This window comes from Polypterus senegalus, chromosome 12 (genome assembly GCF_016835505.1).
Source record: "Polypterus senegalus isolate Bchr_013 chromosome 12, ASM1683550v1, whole genome shotgun sequence".
NCBI lineage: Eukaryota > Metazoa > Chordata > Cladistia > Polypteriformes > Polypteridae > Polypterus > Polypterus senegalus.
Genome location: NC_053165.1, coordinates 64,224,451 through 64,239,531, shown reverse-complemented (window position 1 = coordinate 64,239,531; position 15,081 = coordinate 64,224,451). Strand labels below are relative to the sequence as shown.

The window sequence follows — 15,081 nt, the reverse complement described above, 5'->3', positions numbered from 1 at the left end:
TCTTTACCACAGTGAGGATTCTGCTGTCCTTTTCTTGGCCTAGCAGTCCCTTTGTGATTACTGAGCCCACCAGTGCGTTCTTCCTTCTCCCTGATATTCCAGGCAGTTGATTTTGGCCATCCTAAGGTAGTACTGATATCTCTTGTTTTTTCAGTGTCGTGATGGCTTGTTTGACTTTTACTGGCACAGCTCTTGTCCTCCTGTTGAATAACGGCAATGGCAGACCCCGAAGGGTAGAAGCAAGCCGAGGTATCTGATGAAGCCATAAACCCACCTGAGGAATCACAAACACCTGCAACCCCAACCATCCCAAACATTATGGTGCCCTGAAATGGGGGAGGACTGTGTATAAAAATTGTTATGACCGAAATGTATGGAAATCTCCTTAAATGAAAGTCTACAATGTGCACTTGAGTCACAATGACTGAATTGTTGTATTTGTAACTTTAAACCGTGGAGCAGAGGGGGAAAAAAAAGTGTCTCTGTCCCAAACACTATGGAGGACACTGTGGGTATCATTGACGTTCCTCTTAAAGCCCAAGGCATTCTGTTAGGTGCACTGATAATGAAACTTGTGTGCACTCCACACTGCTCAAATAGGCTTCGGCGTGTCGTAACTGAATACCGACATCAGCCCAGGGGGGTTTACTAAAGCGCCGTCACGGTGTACAAGTGTAAAGAACACTGCTTGCTTGTTAGATTGAGCTTCACTTCCACATTCCTCAAATGTCCCTCAAGTCATTTGCATTATTTATACTGTAGACAATAGCCATTGTCCCCATGGCTGCCGCTCTGCATTTTTATGTATATATAAGTCAAACAAAGCTGGCTGCATGCAGAATGTTACTGGAATTTAATAATAAAACTTGTCTCTTTGCTACCGTAACATGTCACTTTTGTTCTGACTCCCCGAGTCACATTGAAGCTGCAATCACAGAGAACTTCAAAGTGGCTAAGACTTGAATCTGATCTTAGCAATGCAGACTGCTGTGCTTTAATAATAGAGGTTTAATATTTGGCAGGGCATCTCTGTTTGTTTGTTTTCTAACAGCATTCTGTCCAGTGCCATTCGACTGCCAATCTCTGTTATAGTTACCTTGGCATCAGCTTCAGTTACAGAGATTTACGGGATAAGATAAGGCTTGTCTAGCCATATTATAGGGAAAGGATCTGATACTGGAGAACAAAGGGATGCTGGGAAATAATTTGTTCACTTAGCTGTCTGGGGAAATCTAAAATTAAATCAGTTGTTATTTCCGCATAAGGGGCAATGCCACTTTGCTTTTCAAAGTGTGTGGACACGTTAAGCCTGCTCGCGCTTGAAATGGATTTTGTCCCACTTGTCTTGTGTTGTAATTGCTTCAATCTGTTCCCACAGTGAGGTGAAACAGCGTTCCCACCGGGATTTCCACATCCTCTTTGTCCCCCGCCGAAGCCTTTTATGTGAACAGCGGCTTGAGGAGCAAGGAGTCCTGGGCTCGTTTATCAACATCGATCAGTATATCCTGGACCTCATACCTTATGACGGAGACCTCCTGTCTATGGAGTCAGAAAGTGCATTTCGGGTATTCACTGAGCCATTGTTTTCTGTTTCTCTTTCACTTAAGTCTACACACTTGTGTTAACTGTCAGTGTCAAATCTTACTGTTACTCCATTTATCTGATAAATACAGATCAAATTGACCGTTATGAAAAGTACTCCAAAAAAATGGAATAGATCAGATTTAATCAGATATTTGAAAAACCACCTCCTGAAAAAGTACAAGGACTCAATCCATCCACTTCTTGAGTCCTCTTAGTTCAGTTTAGAGTTGTGTGGCGGTGAAGCCATATTAGGTGCACAGCCCAAACTGCTCTGACTCGTGGCATTCTCCTTCAAACTGCCAGTCATGATTAACTTGAGCACTGTTGGCGTGTGGCTGTATTTGCCCACTCCACACAGACACGGGCCCAACTGGATTTCAGAGTCCACCATGTCTGCAGGACTGACCAATGAGCCATCAACATCCAAAGAGTGAAGGCCACAATTCTGTAACACCCACTGCCTGCCTTTGGCGTGACATTATCATCTGAGCAGTTGTATCCATCAAGATAACCTGAGAACAATACACCATTTATTGCACTCGATGATCTGTCATTTTCTCTTGAGGGTGATGTTGGGTTTTGCAGGCGTCTTGAATATTTTGTGTCTACTGGTACTGCGTGGTGTTTGTTTTCTGACTTCGCTAAAGTGTACTAAGCAGTCACTGGGCAGTCACCTGGCAGATAATGCAAATAAGAATCAGGTTATCAGGTTAGCTTTGTAAGTGAAAAAAGGGTCATAACTGCCAGTAAATAATCTGATGATAGTTATTTTGTACACAAATTATCTTTTTCTGCCAATTATAATAGATTTAAAAATCTCAAATTAGCTAAATGGCTGTGTCTTGAAGGGTGTCTAGTAAACACTGTTTACGTATTCCCACTCTTGCCACCTAAATAAAATTTGGAAAAGAAAATTACACATCATTACTGACAAAAATGAGAAAGAAAATATCAGTTTTCAGTAGCTGCTGACAATTTCAATTTTATTTAATAAAAATGATTTAAATACCTGGCTCTCTGCAGCTTTTATACTCTTTGTGCTTTTGCAGTGTGTCCTTCTATAATTAGCAAGGCCTCTGCGCTGCAAACAGGGACTGCTGGGCTGGTTGTCACATCACTTCAGGAGTCAAGAAGCTAAATTACAGGGCAGGCCCAGTTAGGGGACGCCCCCCAGGAGGTCATAGTGCAGGAGAGAATGAAGGCCAAACTGAGTGCCATGATGACCAGTGTGGCAGATCCTCTCTGTGACACACCAACGCTGAGGACTTTCAGCAGAAGTGTGTGAAGAAATTCATCCATACCTTCATCCATCCATCCATCCATCCACTGCTTCAAAATAAGATGTGGAAGCTTAGTTCTCATGTTTAAAAAGTTGTGTGTGTGTGTATAAGTTGTCCATTAGTAAGGCGCCATCATGCAAAAAAGGTGTTATTGTGCTTTGCATAAAAGAAACGTCAGGGTCAACTTTGACTTTTTGATTGTTTTGTTTTACATGAATTCGAAGCATTTTCCAGCTTCGCTTTCCAGATTAACATCTATACTAGAAAGAAAGGAGGAACTGAGGAATTAGCAGATCCATTATGATTGACTGCACTCGGAAAGTATGCCTATGTTTCTTCAGCCAGGTGGCCATCGCTATAATATCTGGCTTTATTAAACCCATCCTGAGGGGTCACCACTTTCTTAGTGTGCTGTTCCTCCCAAAGATGTAGCCCTCTTGATTTCAAACAGTATAATGCATTGACTTCTCTGAGGGGAATTGTGTGAAGGAGTTGGCTTGGATGCAGCAGGTCCATTTATGCCTGATACCTGACTGGTTTTCTAACTTACTTTCTATGGGTGGCAAGAAGGAAATTTAGTTTGGTTACGTTTTCTCTTCCACAGGAGTGCTATTTGGAGAATGACCAGACCAGCCTCTATCATGCGGCTAAAGGCCTCATGACCTTGCAGGCGCTGTATGGCACCATTCCACAGATCTACGGCAAAGGAGAATGCGCCCGGGTATGATTATTTCATTTTAAAACCCAATGTGCATCATATTTCTCCATTTTATAATAGCAGTTTTTATCACTATTAACACTGTTTAGAGATGATCATTTGCATATAGGTACACTAATCCAAAAGTGGACACTTCTAAATTTGTTCATGTTTAATGCTACTTCATTTAAATGTCCTCTTTCTTTTCCCCATAATCAAGTGTCTGTTGAGTGTATTTTTCAATTCTCAATAAAAGCGTACACTTTTCACTAGTGAGGAATCACTCGTGTCGTGCACCTCTCTATTTCATGTCCTCACACAGACCCTAAATACAAACCCACACACTTAAATACTCGTCCAGCTTCACCAAAAAGGGAATTTCTCCTTGTTTGGATGAACAAGCAGGGCTCTCCTACCGCACAGTGACAGGTCCTCTCTTAGGCCGGGATGTACCAAATGCTAAGCGATGCGTGCATTGCAGCAGTGTCCTGACTATACTTGTGTGCGTACTTTAAATCTGGAGGATTCCACCAGGTGGCAGTGCGAGAAACCATTGCGGTGAGAACAACTTCCACTTTCGCTGTGTTTTGAGCTGAAGGAATTCTTTGCTTTGTGATGCTGTTAAGAGTGTGCAGGAAAAAATAATTAAAAAGATGGCAGCAGCGACACAGAAGATGCTATGTTAGATCATGTATTGTATCATTTTGATGAGGAGTATGTATTGCCTTTATGAGAAACGGGTAAAGAAAGGCACCACAAATTCTTTTGTATGTCAGCATTTAAGTTTGATGATTTGCTTCACCACATCGAACAATTCATCAGACATCGTAACATACACATTGATCCTGTTGGAGCTGCAAAGCAGCTTCTCGCCACCATGCATTCTGTTACAAGAGCTGAATCCCCACGTATCTCTCGCAAATTTCCTTCCATTTCATCTTACACATTTCCACATCCACTTTCAAAGAGCTGACAGTTTGATTCCAGCTGTTCTTTATTGATAGTAAACAGCGATGCTGACGTCACGCAGCAAAACTTGAACACACACACCAATCAGCACGTTAATTTTTGATGCCATGGTCAGAGGACTCATCAAAAGAACAGTTGGAATGATGAGTGCGCGTAAGCGTATTGGGCATCAAGTATAATTGTGTGTGTGTGTGTGTTATATATATATATATATATATATATAGTTTACTGTCAAAAAATGCAAAGAGTACGCAACACGTGTTTTGCCCTTATTTCGGCTCATCAGGCATACACACTCCACTGCACCCCTCACGGGAATCGAACCTCGGACGTCAGAGTCAAAGTCCCTTTACGCTATGCCTGATGAGCCCAAAAAAGGGTGAAATACGTGTCGTGTACGCTTTGCACTATTTGACAGTAAACTACGTAGCATTCTATGATCTGGTAGGTAACCACCCATACAGTCAGATTGAGACTCAGGCTACGGATGCTATGAACATGACTTTTTAATCAGAGTATAGCAGCAAGTCAGTGAAACTTCTGGGCTATTGATCTGATAATTTAAGTAGCAGAGGGGGTTGTTAATCAGTTTCAGCTGCTTTGATGTTAATTAAGTTATCAATAGGTGCACTAGAAGGTCAACAATGAGACGACCCCCAAAACAGGAATGGTTTAACAGGTGAAGGCCACTGACATTTTTCTCCTCCTCATCTTTTCTGACTGTTTTTTCACTTGTTTTGCATTTGGCTGCGGTCAGTGTCAGTACTGGTAGCATGAGGTGATACCTTGACCCTACACCCTACACACCCTACTTATCCAGGATGGCACATCAATACGTGCCATTGCCAGAAGATTTTCTGTGTCTCCCAGCATAGTCTCAAGGGCATGGAGGAGATTCTTGTAGACAGGCAGTTACTCTAAGAGAGCTGGACAGGGCTGTAGAAGGTCCTTAACCCATCAGCAGGACCCACTCGTATCTGCTCCTTTGGGCAAGGAGGAACAGGATGAGCACTGCCAGAGAATACAAAATGACCTCCAGCAGGTAGGCCACTGGTATGAATGTCTCTGACCAAACAATCAGAAACAGACTTCATGAGGGCGGTCTGAGGGCCCGGCATCCTCTGCCTGGCACCATGGAGCTTGATTGGCATTTGCCATAGAAAACCAGAATTGGCAGGTCCACCACTGGCACACTGTTATGCTGCCTGTAACATCGTTCAGCATGACCAGTTTCGTGGTGGGTCAGTGATGGTCTTGGAAGGCACATCCATAGAGGGATGCACTGATCTCTACAGGCCAGACAACGGCACCTTGACTGCCATTAGGTATCGGGATGAAATCCTTGGACCCACTGTCAGACCTTATGCTGGTGCAGTGGATACAGGGTTCCTCCTGGTGCACGACAATGCCCGGCCTCGTGGCGAGAGGATAAAGGAATAGATACCATTGACTGGCCCCCACGCTCACCTGACCTCAATCCAATAAAACACCTCTGGGTGTGACATTATGTTTTGGTCTACCTGACACTGCCAGGTTGCACCTCAGACTATCCAGGAGCTCAGTGATGCCCTGGTCCAGATCTGGGAGGAGATCCCCCATGACACCATCCGTCGTCTCATTAACAGCGACGTTGTCTGGCACGCATACAAGCACGTGGGGGCCATACAAACTACTGTGAGTACGATTTGGAGTTGCTGCAATGAAATTTTGGCAAAATAGACTAGCCTTCCTGCCGCATAATTTTTTCACTTTAATTTTTGGGGTGTCTTTGAATTCAGGGCTCTGTAGGTTGATAATTTTCATTTTCATTGAACGATGTGCCATCCTTTCATTCCTAACACATTACCCAGTCCATATTAGTAGAGATATCCAGCAGGATTTTTTTCCCATTGAGATCTGATGTGTTTTCAAAGTGTTCCTTGAAATTTTTTGAGCTGTGTATATAATATGTGTGTATATACTGTATGTATGTATATGTAAATGTATATATGTACATATGTACACACACACTTACATACTATATATATAGGTTTTATTGATTATATTAAAGTGAATTAGTTACAAGTCATTTTACATTTTATGCAAAACAAATCCAACATCCCCTCCTCTACCCAGAATTCATTTGCATAGCTAATGCAGGAAGAACACTACTGTATTATCCTATCAATGCCATCTGTAGGAAGCTGATTCAGCCATTTTCTTTCCTGTCTCCTCTATATGAAGTCCTATTGACAATAATTTGCTCTTCAGCCTATCTTCATTTGTTCACTTATGATTCTTTACATGTTGTACATCTACATCTTTTTTTTAATGTAGCATCATCTTCTAAATATTTTCTGCAGAATCCTGACAGTGCTGTGTTTTCTTTTTTTTTCCCTCACTGAATTGCTCTTATGTCTAAAATGTCTTGTTCTCTTTGACTTGCAGCACGTGGCTAACATGATGTTAAGAATGAAGCGAGAGTTTGCTGGGAGTCAGAATCAGATTTTGCCCGTTTTTGACACATTGCTTCTTCTGGATCGTAATGTAGACTTGCTGACTCCCTTGGCTACACAGCTTACTTATGAAGGACTAATTGACGAAATCTACGGTATCACAAATGGTAAGGCAATTGGAGCATTCTGAAGTTGGGGAGTAATCACTGTATTTGTATACTTGCATATTTCAGCTACGAGAATTTATACACAATTTTCCTTCATAAACGATTGTTCGGAATGCTAAAACCGTTGCCATATGTTGCGGCTTTCAGTTGTTGGGTATGACAGACTTGCCAGCTGTGGGTGCTGATCTTGTCGCCGGACCATGTCAGTATACACGATAAAAAATCACTGCCAGCCTTCCAGCACAGTTGTGTTCACCCCTTTGTGTGACAGCCAGTAGCGTGCTGCCTGATAGAGCTGATGTGTCCTGTGCGAAGGTCTAACAGCTATGGCGAGGTGAGTGCCAATCTCTACCCTTTTTTTGTTTTTTTTTTTACATTTTTTTGCATATACATTTCTTTACCGCTGGTTTGACTTTGTGTTGCTCACGATGTCCTGAATGAGGCACATGACCTGCATTGTGAGGGTGTGTCAGTTACAGCACTATGGCCTTGTGGTACGATTCCCCATAGGTGATCAGCTCACAGAACCCTCATTGTTGAGGACCCGAGTGGGTGGATCAGGCCAAGGGGGCGCCCACATAACACCTGGCTACGGCAGATAGAGGGTCATTTCTAAAGGGTGGGACTGGACCACGTGTCTGCCTAGGGGGTTGCCAACCGGGATCCCAAGCTGTTTTGTCATGTGGTGGGTGCGGCAATGTGGTGTACCATTGCATGCCCCCCCGACCTGACCTGACCTTTGCATTCTGTTGTGGTATATAAACATGAGACATCAGAAAGATGAGCTTTATATGCATTTTATAAATTGTATGTCCAGATGAGCATTCATGTGTTGTCAGCTCTCATGCACGCAAGGCCCATCCCAACGACTAAAGACAACATCTACTAGGTGTCACACTAGGTGACACGTCTTCATGGGAGCGCACCAGCAACTGTGTCCAATTCACTAATATTATGAAAGTGAAGACTATGGCTGAGATCACTGGAAGGTTTGGCAGTTGCGACTTGGGCTTAAGGATTTATATCTGAATATTAGTAAGCCTTTTTTTACTTTATGTGTCACATACAGTATAGTGAGTGCATGCTTCTTATCTCCCTCTATGACCAAGCCCAGAAAAAAGCAGGGTATAAATGTGCATGAGCATCATGCACTAGTGTTCTGTTTTCCATTGTCATCCTTTGATTGCAGTGTGCTTTTAAACTTTTTATTTTTTTACATTTAATAGTTTATTTAGCACCCTGAGCTACAAACAATGTGAAATTTGCATTTATCTGGTGACAGATTTATCTAAAGCAAATTATAAGTCACAAGTGCTTTACAGAGACAGTACTGTGCTGCCCGTTTGCTATTGGTACTAAAGTGCGGTATTCGTGAGAACTGAAGTGACAAGTGCAGGTGCAGGCCACACTCCATTCACATAAGAGGAGCATTGAAAGCTAATTGTGCCACGCACATGGTGCACATGTTTTTATTGTGAGCTTCTTTTGGTGTTAGATTTCAACTGCACTGCAGCTGTCAGTCAGACTTAAGTCTTGTTTTTTAATGCGCATAAGCACTGTAACTAGCAAAGCAAAAGTATATTGTAATCAGTTATAGCGTTTTGAGTTCCAATCTGATGTCTATATTTATGACTAACCGTCCCCCACGGCACCCTCACATAGAAGTGAAATGGGACAGCGAGGAGGGCCCTGCCCGGCCCCCCAACTCCTGATGTCACACTTCCCTCTCCTCTCGGCCTGCAGCATCTGTCTAGGATTAGCACGAATGTACCGCTCCTGCAAGCTAACTATGATTCTTAGCATGAGGAGAGAAGTTGCAAAATCAACCAGAATGTTCAAGCAAATTCTAGAAAAAAGCCCGATCTAAATCCGCTAAGTAGTTCTCTTGTTCATTAGCTAAGTGGGTGTAAGATACGCCCTGAGGGTGGCGTGTGAGTGAGGAGGGCCTCGGCCCACTGCATCTCCCTTGGATTTGCGCCAATAAATCACTACTGCAAGCAAACTATGATACTTAGTGCGATGAGAGTAGTCACAAAATAAACTGGAATGTTCAAGCAAATTGTAGGACCATTAAGTAGATCTCTCGTGAAAAGTGGACAGACATAAAGAAGGCCAAACAGATGTTGGATATATATATATATATATATATATATATATATATATATATATATATATATGTGATGTGATGTGGATACTGTGCTGTAAAAATGGCGCAGAACTTCAGATGAGGCGTAAAACCGAGGACCTGACTCAGTGGTCATAAAAGATCCCTGGGCATCCTTCATAAAGAATAGGGTGCAGAAAAGCCTACTTATTATGGCTCGCTAATCATCCCACATCTCTAATTGTCTTTCTCTGTCACCCCTTCACCACCTAATAGCTAATCTGTGCTGAGTGTACTGGCGCAAAAATGGCTGCTGTCACTTCATTCAGGTGGATGCTGCACATTAGTGATGGTTGAAGTGGCTTTGCACTCATTGAAGCACTTCAAGTGAAAAGTGCAAAATAAATGTAAAGATATTTATTATTATTATTAGTTATATTATTAATAACTGCAGCATTGGCCTTTATTTTATAGAGTGCATTTGTTGCTGCATACATATACAGTCAAATGAAAAAGTTTGGGAACCCCTCTTAGCCTGCATAATAATTTACTTTCAACAAAAAAGATAACAATGGTATGTCTTTCATTTCCTAGGAACATCTGAGTACTGTGGTATTTTCAAGCAAAGATTTCTAGTGATGCAGTATTTAGTTGTATGAAATTAATGTGAAAATGTGAATAAATTCACATAAATGTGAAAAACTGGCTGTGCAAAAATGTGGGTCTCCTTGTAATTTTGCTGATGTGAATGCCTGTCACTGCTCAATGCTGATTACTTATAACACCAAATTTGTTGGATTAGCTTGCTAAGCCTTGAACTTCATAGACAGGAGTGTCCAGTCATGAGTGGTAAAAGGTATTTAAGGTGGTCGACTGCAAGTTGTGCTTCCTTCCCTTTGACTCTCCTCTGAAGAGTGACAGACAGCATGGGATCCTCAAAGCAACTCTCAAAAGATCTGAAAACAATGATTATTCAGTCTCATGGTTCAGGGTAAGGCTACAAAAGCTCTCAGAGGTTTAAACTGTCAGCTTCAACTGTAAGGAATGGAATCAGGAAAAGGAAGGCCAAGTAAAATACAGGAGCGGCATATGAGCAGGATTGTGAGAATGGCTACAGACAACCCACAGATCACCTCCAAAGACCTGCAAGAACATCTTGCTGCAGATGGTGTATCTGTACATCATTCTACAATTCAGCGTAATTTGCACAAAGAACATCTGTATGGCAGGGTGATGAGAAAGAAGCCCTTTCTGCACTCGCTCCACAAACAGAGTCGCTTGTTTTATGCAGATGCTCATTTAGATAAGCCAGATTCATTTTGGAACAAAGCGCTTTGGACTGATGAGACAAAAATGGAGTTATTTGGTCATAACAAAAAGCGCTTTGCATGGCGGAAGAAGAACACCGCATTCCAAGAAAAACACCTGCTACCTACTGTCACATTTGGAGGAGGTTCCATCATGCTGTGGGGCTGTGTGTCCAGTTCAGGGACTGGGGCCCTTGTTAAAGTTGAGGGTCAGATGAATTCAACCCAATATCAACAAATTCTTCAGGATAATGTTCAAGCATCAGTCACAAAGTTGAAGTTACGCAGGGGTTGGATATTCCAACAAGACAATGACCCAAAACACAGAAATCTACAAAAGCATTCATGCAGAGGGAGAAGTACAATGTTCTGGAATGGCCATCACAGTCCCCTGACTTGAATATCATTGAAAATCTATGGGATGATTTGAAGCAGGCTGTCCATCAAATTGAACTGAACTGAACTACTTTGAAAGCTCAGCCAATGATAAACAAAAATCCAAAGAATTAAGAGGGGTTCCCAAACTTTTTCATATGACTGTACAAAATTATAAAAAATAAATATTTCAAGAATAGGAATGTAGACAGTGAAATTATGAACTCCAACCATACACAAATCAGCCTTTTGCTTTATATGAAGAGCTAGTCCTTGTTCTGCTTGTTCCCCTGAGCATTTATTTTCAACACATAAGAATATTATAGGGCGGCACGGTGGCGCAGTGGTAGCGCTGCTGCCTCGCAGTTAGGAGACCCGGTTCGCTTCCCGGGTCCTCCCTGCGTGGAGTTTGCATGTTCTCCCCGTGTCTGCGTGGGTTTCCTCCGGGCGCTCGGTTTCCTCCCACAATCCAAAGACATGCAGGTTAGGTGGATTGGCGATTCTAAATTGGCCCCAGTGTGTGCTTGGTGTGTTTGTGTGTGTCCTGCGGTGGGTTGGCACCCTGCCCAGGATTGGTTCCTGCCTTGTGCCCTGTGTTGGCTGGGATTGGCTCCAGCAGACCCCCGTGACCCTGTATTCGGATTCAGCGGGTTGGAAAATGGATGGATGGATGGAAGAATATTATATTTTATCAACATACCAATTTAGTTTGTTTTGTGAATCTTTCACTATATTACATTAATGATGTAAACTCACCTGAGCCACGCTTCAGCAGTTACCTGGCTCCTATTTAATTTCTCTTTTCCAGTAACCGTAATCGTTTACGCGTTCTTCCTGTTGACATTAGTCGGGTTATTTCAGGAAATGTCACACTTGATTTGTGAATGCCAGGGAGGGTCACCACGGTTTGGAGCACATTTTGTCAGGAGAATCACTAGGGCTGCAGCAGTATAGCCTGTTTATTTGATTTTGTCATTTTTTAAATACAGGAATCCCTTGTTTAACGCTGTTTTAATTAAGCACGGGTTTTGAATAACGCACTTTTTTTGAATGCGAAAGCCCCTTGAATACCGCGGCTATAAATTTAATTAGCGCGTTTTTTTTAAGTTGCGCGACAGTGAAAACGAGAGGTTGCGACTGAACGTGCAGGTGTCACCGTCCCCCCAGCGCCCAGCTCAGTGGCCATAATGGGCATTCGAACTCTCACAGAGTCACGAGTCACCAATTCGGTTGCCAACAGTCACCACAGAGAGTGGATGTTTTCGATGCATATTTTCGCCAGTTGTTCACTTGTTTATCCTTTCTTTTAAGCGCTTGCCCTTTCCAAACATGAACAAGTAAAAGCGTGAGTCCTCATTGGAAAGTGAAAATAACAGGAGAACGCTTATTACTTTTAGATGTGAAGCTTGAGATAATTAAAAGATACGATCGTGGCGAAACAAAAGCAACCACTGGCAGGGTACTCGGCTTCAATGAATCGGCTATCGAGACAATTTTAGTCAAGGCAGATAGATACCTACCGCGACCAAGGAAAATTGACAATAAAGACTGCAATCATTGCGTAATAGAACTCCGATGACGATTGAAATAGAAGATCTCTTACCATTGAAACAATCTGATGCAATGTTCTCTATGTTTGAAACCCTTAAACGTCAAATTACTGAAATGGATCCTGATGTTGGCAGAAGTGCGCTTCTCTGCCTCAGCTTAGAAGGTCAAATTGCTTGTTACAGACGGATCTACGAGAGCCAGAAGAAAGAACGAACAGTCCAAACGACCCTCCATAAATTATTTTCTAAAACATGATCTTAGTTTTAATTAATAAAAATTTTGTTTTATACACACAAATACGAGTACTTTTTCCATGTAGATTTTCCACATTTTAAATGATGGATCAATTATATTTTTTCCATTAGTTTTTATTTTTAATTTTGCATAACGCGGCAATATCAATGGATTAATTAATCGCGTAATCAAGAGATACCTGTATTATTATTCGCAATTGCAATAAACCCGAAGATGAGTTTTTACTGTGCAGGTTTAGTTCTCGTCCACTGAGGTAATTTTTATGATTAAATACAAGCCGCATGCACGACTCTCGCTTATTTCTTGCAGTTTTCTAACATGACAAGAAAAAAACTGATAATTGAGAACAATCCCCCAGTACAAAGAATGGCTTAATTAAATGTCAGATTCTCTTTCACCCCGTCTGTAGGCTATGCAAAGCTGCCCCCGGAGAAATTTATCCAGAAGAAGCAGGGCGAAGGTGGAAAGGACCTTCCCACAGAGCCTAAGAAACTGCAGCTGAACTCTGCGGAGGAGCTGTATGCCGAAATCCGGGATAAAAACTTCAACGCTGTAGGGGCCGTACTGAGCAAAAAAGCCAAGATCATCTCGGCAGCCTTCGAGGTGAGGAGCCACGTTCATTTCGGTTTTTGAAACGGACCTTAATTTGAATGTAATAAATCCGTTAGGTTTCTTTAATTACTCATAACGTTCTGAATGTCTCCACCTGAGAATACTGCAAAATATTTTAGAAATGTGTACACTAGCAACATATGCACCCTATTTATATTTAAGGTTTAAAGTGGTATAATGGCACCTGAGAGCATATTCATTGGCAGCCACATCTCTGTCTCATATGCTTATGTTTTTTTCTTAGATGTGTGATTTTTTTCATCTTGGAATTTTTCCTGTGTTGATAAAAATTCTGAATAGCCCGAAAAGCTTGCTCACTCCTAACACAATGGCATCCACAGGTTTCCAAATAGCTGTTATGGGTGGCAGAGCTCTCAAATGGTCTTTCAGAGCGCACAGTGGCACAGACATAATTAATTTGTATGAAGCAGCTAAGATTTTTAAAAATACAGGCTGTAAACTAAACAGGCACATCCATGTTGGTCCTGAGATGTTGAGCGTGTGGACGAAGACTTCAGACAAGACAGCAGGTGTGGTTATAAAGCAGCTTTATTTTGCAGAGTCACGGTGAGAAGAGTTTCAGAAAAGCAGACAATCAAATATACATGACAGCGTCAGGGCTCTTCTGAACCCCGTCTGTTGGGTGGGGTCCAGTTTTATACCCCTAGAATGCGTGATTTAATATCATTATAAAATGTAACAGCCAACACGTTTATTATACACAATCCTTGAGCCCCTTCAACGCCCCTTGTAAAACTTGATTTCTTGGCCCCTTTTGTTATGCCATTCAGATGTAAACTAAGGGAAAACGTGATAAGGCAGACTCATGTGTGGAATGCTCAGACCTTGAGTCCTTTGCACAAATATTTTTCTGTTTTGCTCAGCAAAGCATTCTTTTACATAATGTATGGTTTCTAAAGCTTACATCTCAGACATGAATTAGTACAATGGAACGAAGAGAACATTCATCTTCCACAAGCGATGTCCACCTCGTCACCCTGAGCGAATTCCTCAGCTGAGAAAAAATGTTGGTGTGCAGAGGAACCTGCCGCTACATAATCGCCATTTTTATACTTCAACATCTTTTTGACTGTTGTGGCCAGGTGCTGAAAGGACTGTTCTGTAGTCCAAAGCCCCCGAATTCAAGTTCTGCTGCTGCTGTCTCAGGAAATATGAGCAGCTTAAGCCAGTGTCACATTACGCGAGTTTTTGTTGTGGGGCACGTTAGATTTGCCGATCACAGTCGCTGATCTTGTCAGATTAGATGAATGAAAATCACAGCCCATGTCATGTATACTGATTGGCCGCCAATAGCCCAGCACAGTCGTTCTCACTGCTTTTTCTGACAGCCAGTGGCGTGTTGCCTGATGGAGAAGCTCTTTACGAAGCATTAACAGCAGCGGCGAGTTCAGCAGCAATCCGCCCTTGAATTCTTTTTTCGATTCTATTATGGTATGTAAAATGCGAGAAATTGGACAGATGAGAGCTTCTGTCTTGTTTGTGAGGTCCTCAAGGTGCCTGACGAAACTGGTGCTTTAATGATGCGGTGCGAAGGGTTAATAGCTGTGGTACATTGAGCCTCTTGGCCCTTTTTTTCCCATTTTGTTTTAGTATGTAAGACATGAGCTTTCCTTCTGTTTGTGAGATTCAAAACTTGTGTGTTTCTTATTTGTACTTCTGGTTGAGCAGCTCACCTGTGCACGCAGACAACCAAACAGAACATCGAACGTGTTTGTTTATTCTAG

At 42.2% G+C, this 15,081-nt stretch overlaps 1 protein-coding gene across 1 annotated transcript in view; it reads left to right on the top strand.

Annotated features, from left to right (window-relative positions):
* vps33a (VPS33A core subunit of CORVET and HOPS complexes) overlaps positions 1–15,081 on the top strand; it is a 36,909-nt gene that overhangs the window by 11,380 nt on the left and 10,448 nt on the right. Inside the window, exons 4-7 of the mRNA XM_039771919.1 lie at positions 1,379–1,565; positions 3,469–3,585; positions 6,958–7,132; positions 13,134–13,327. Coding sequence (XP_039627853.1) covers positions 1,379–1,565; positions 3,469–3,585; positions 6,958–7,132; positions 13,134–13,327 — 673 coding nt within the window. The remainder of the gene's footprint in view (positions 1–1,378; positions 1,566–3,468; positions 3,586–6,957; positions 7,133–13,133; positions 13,328–15,081) is intronic.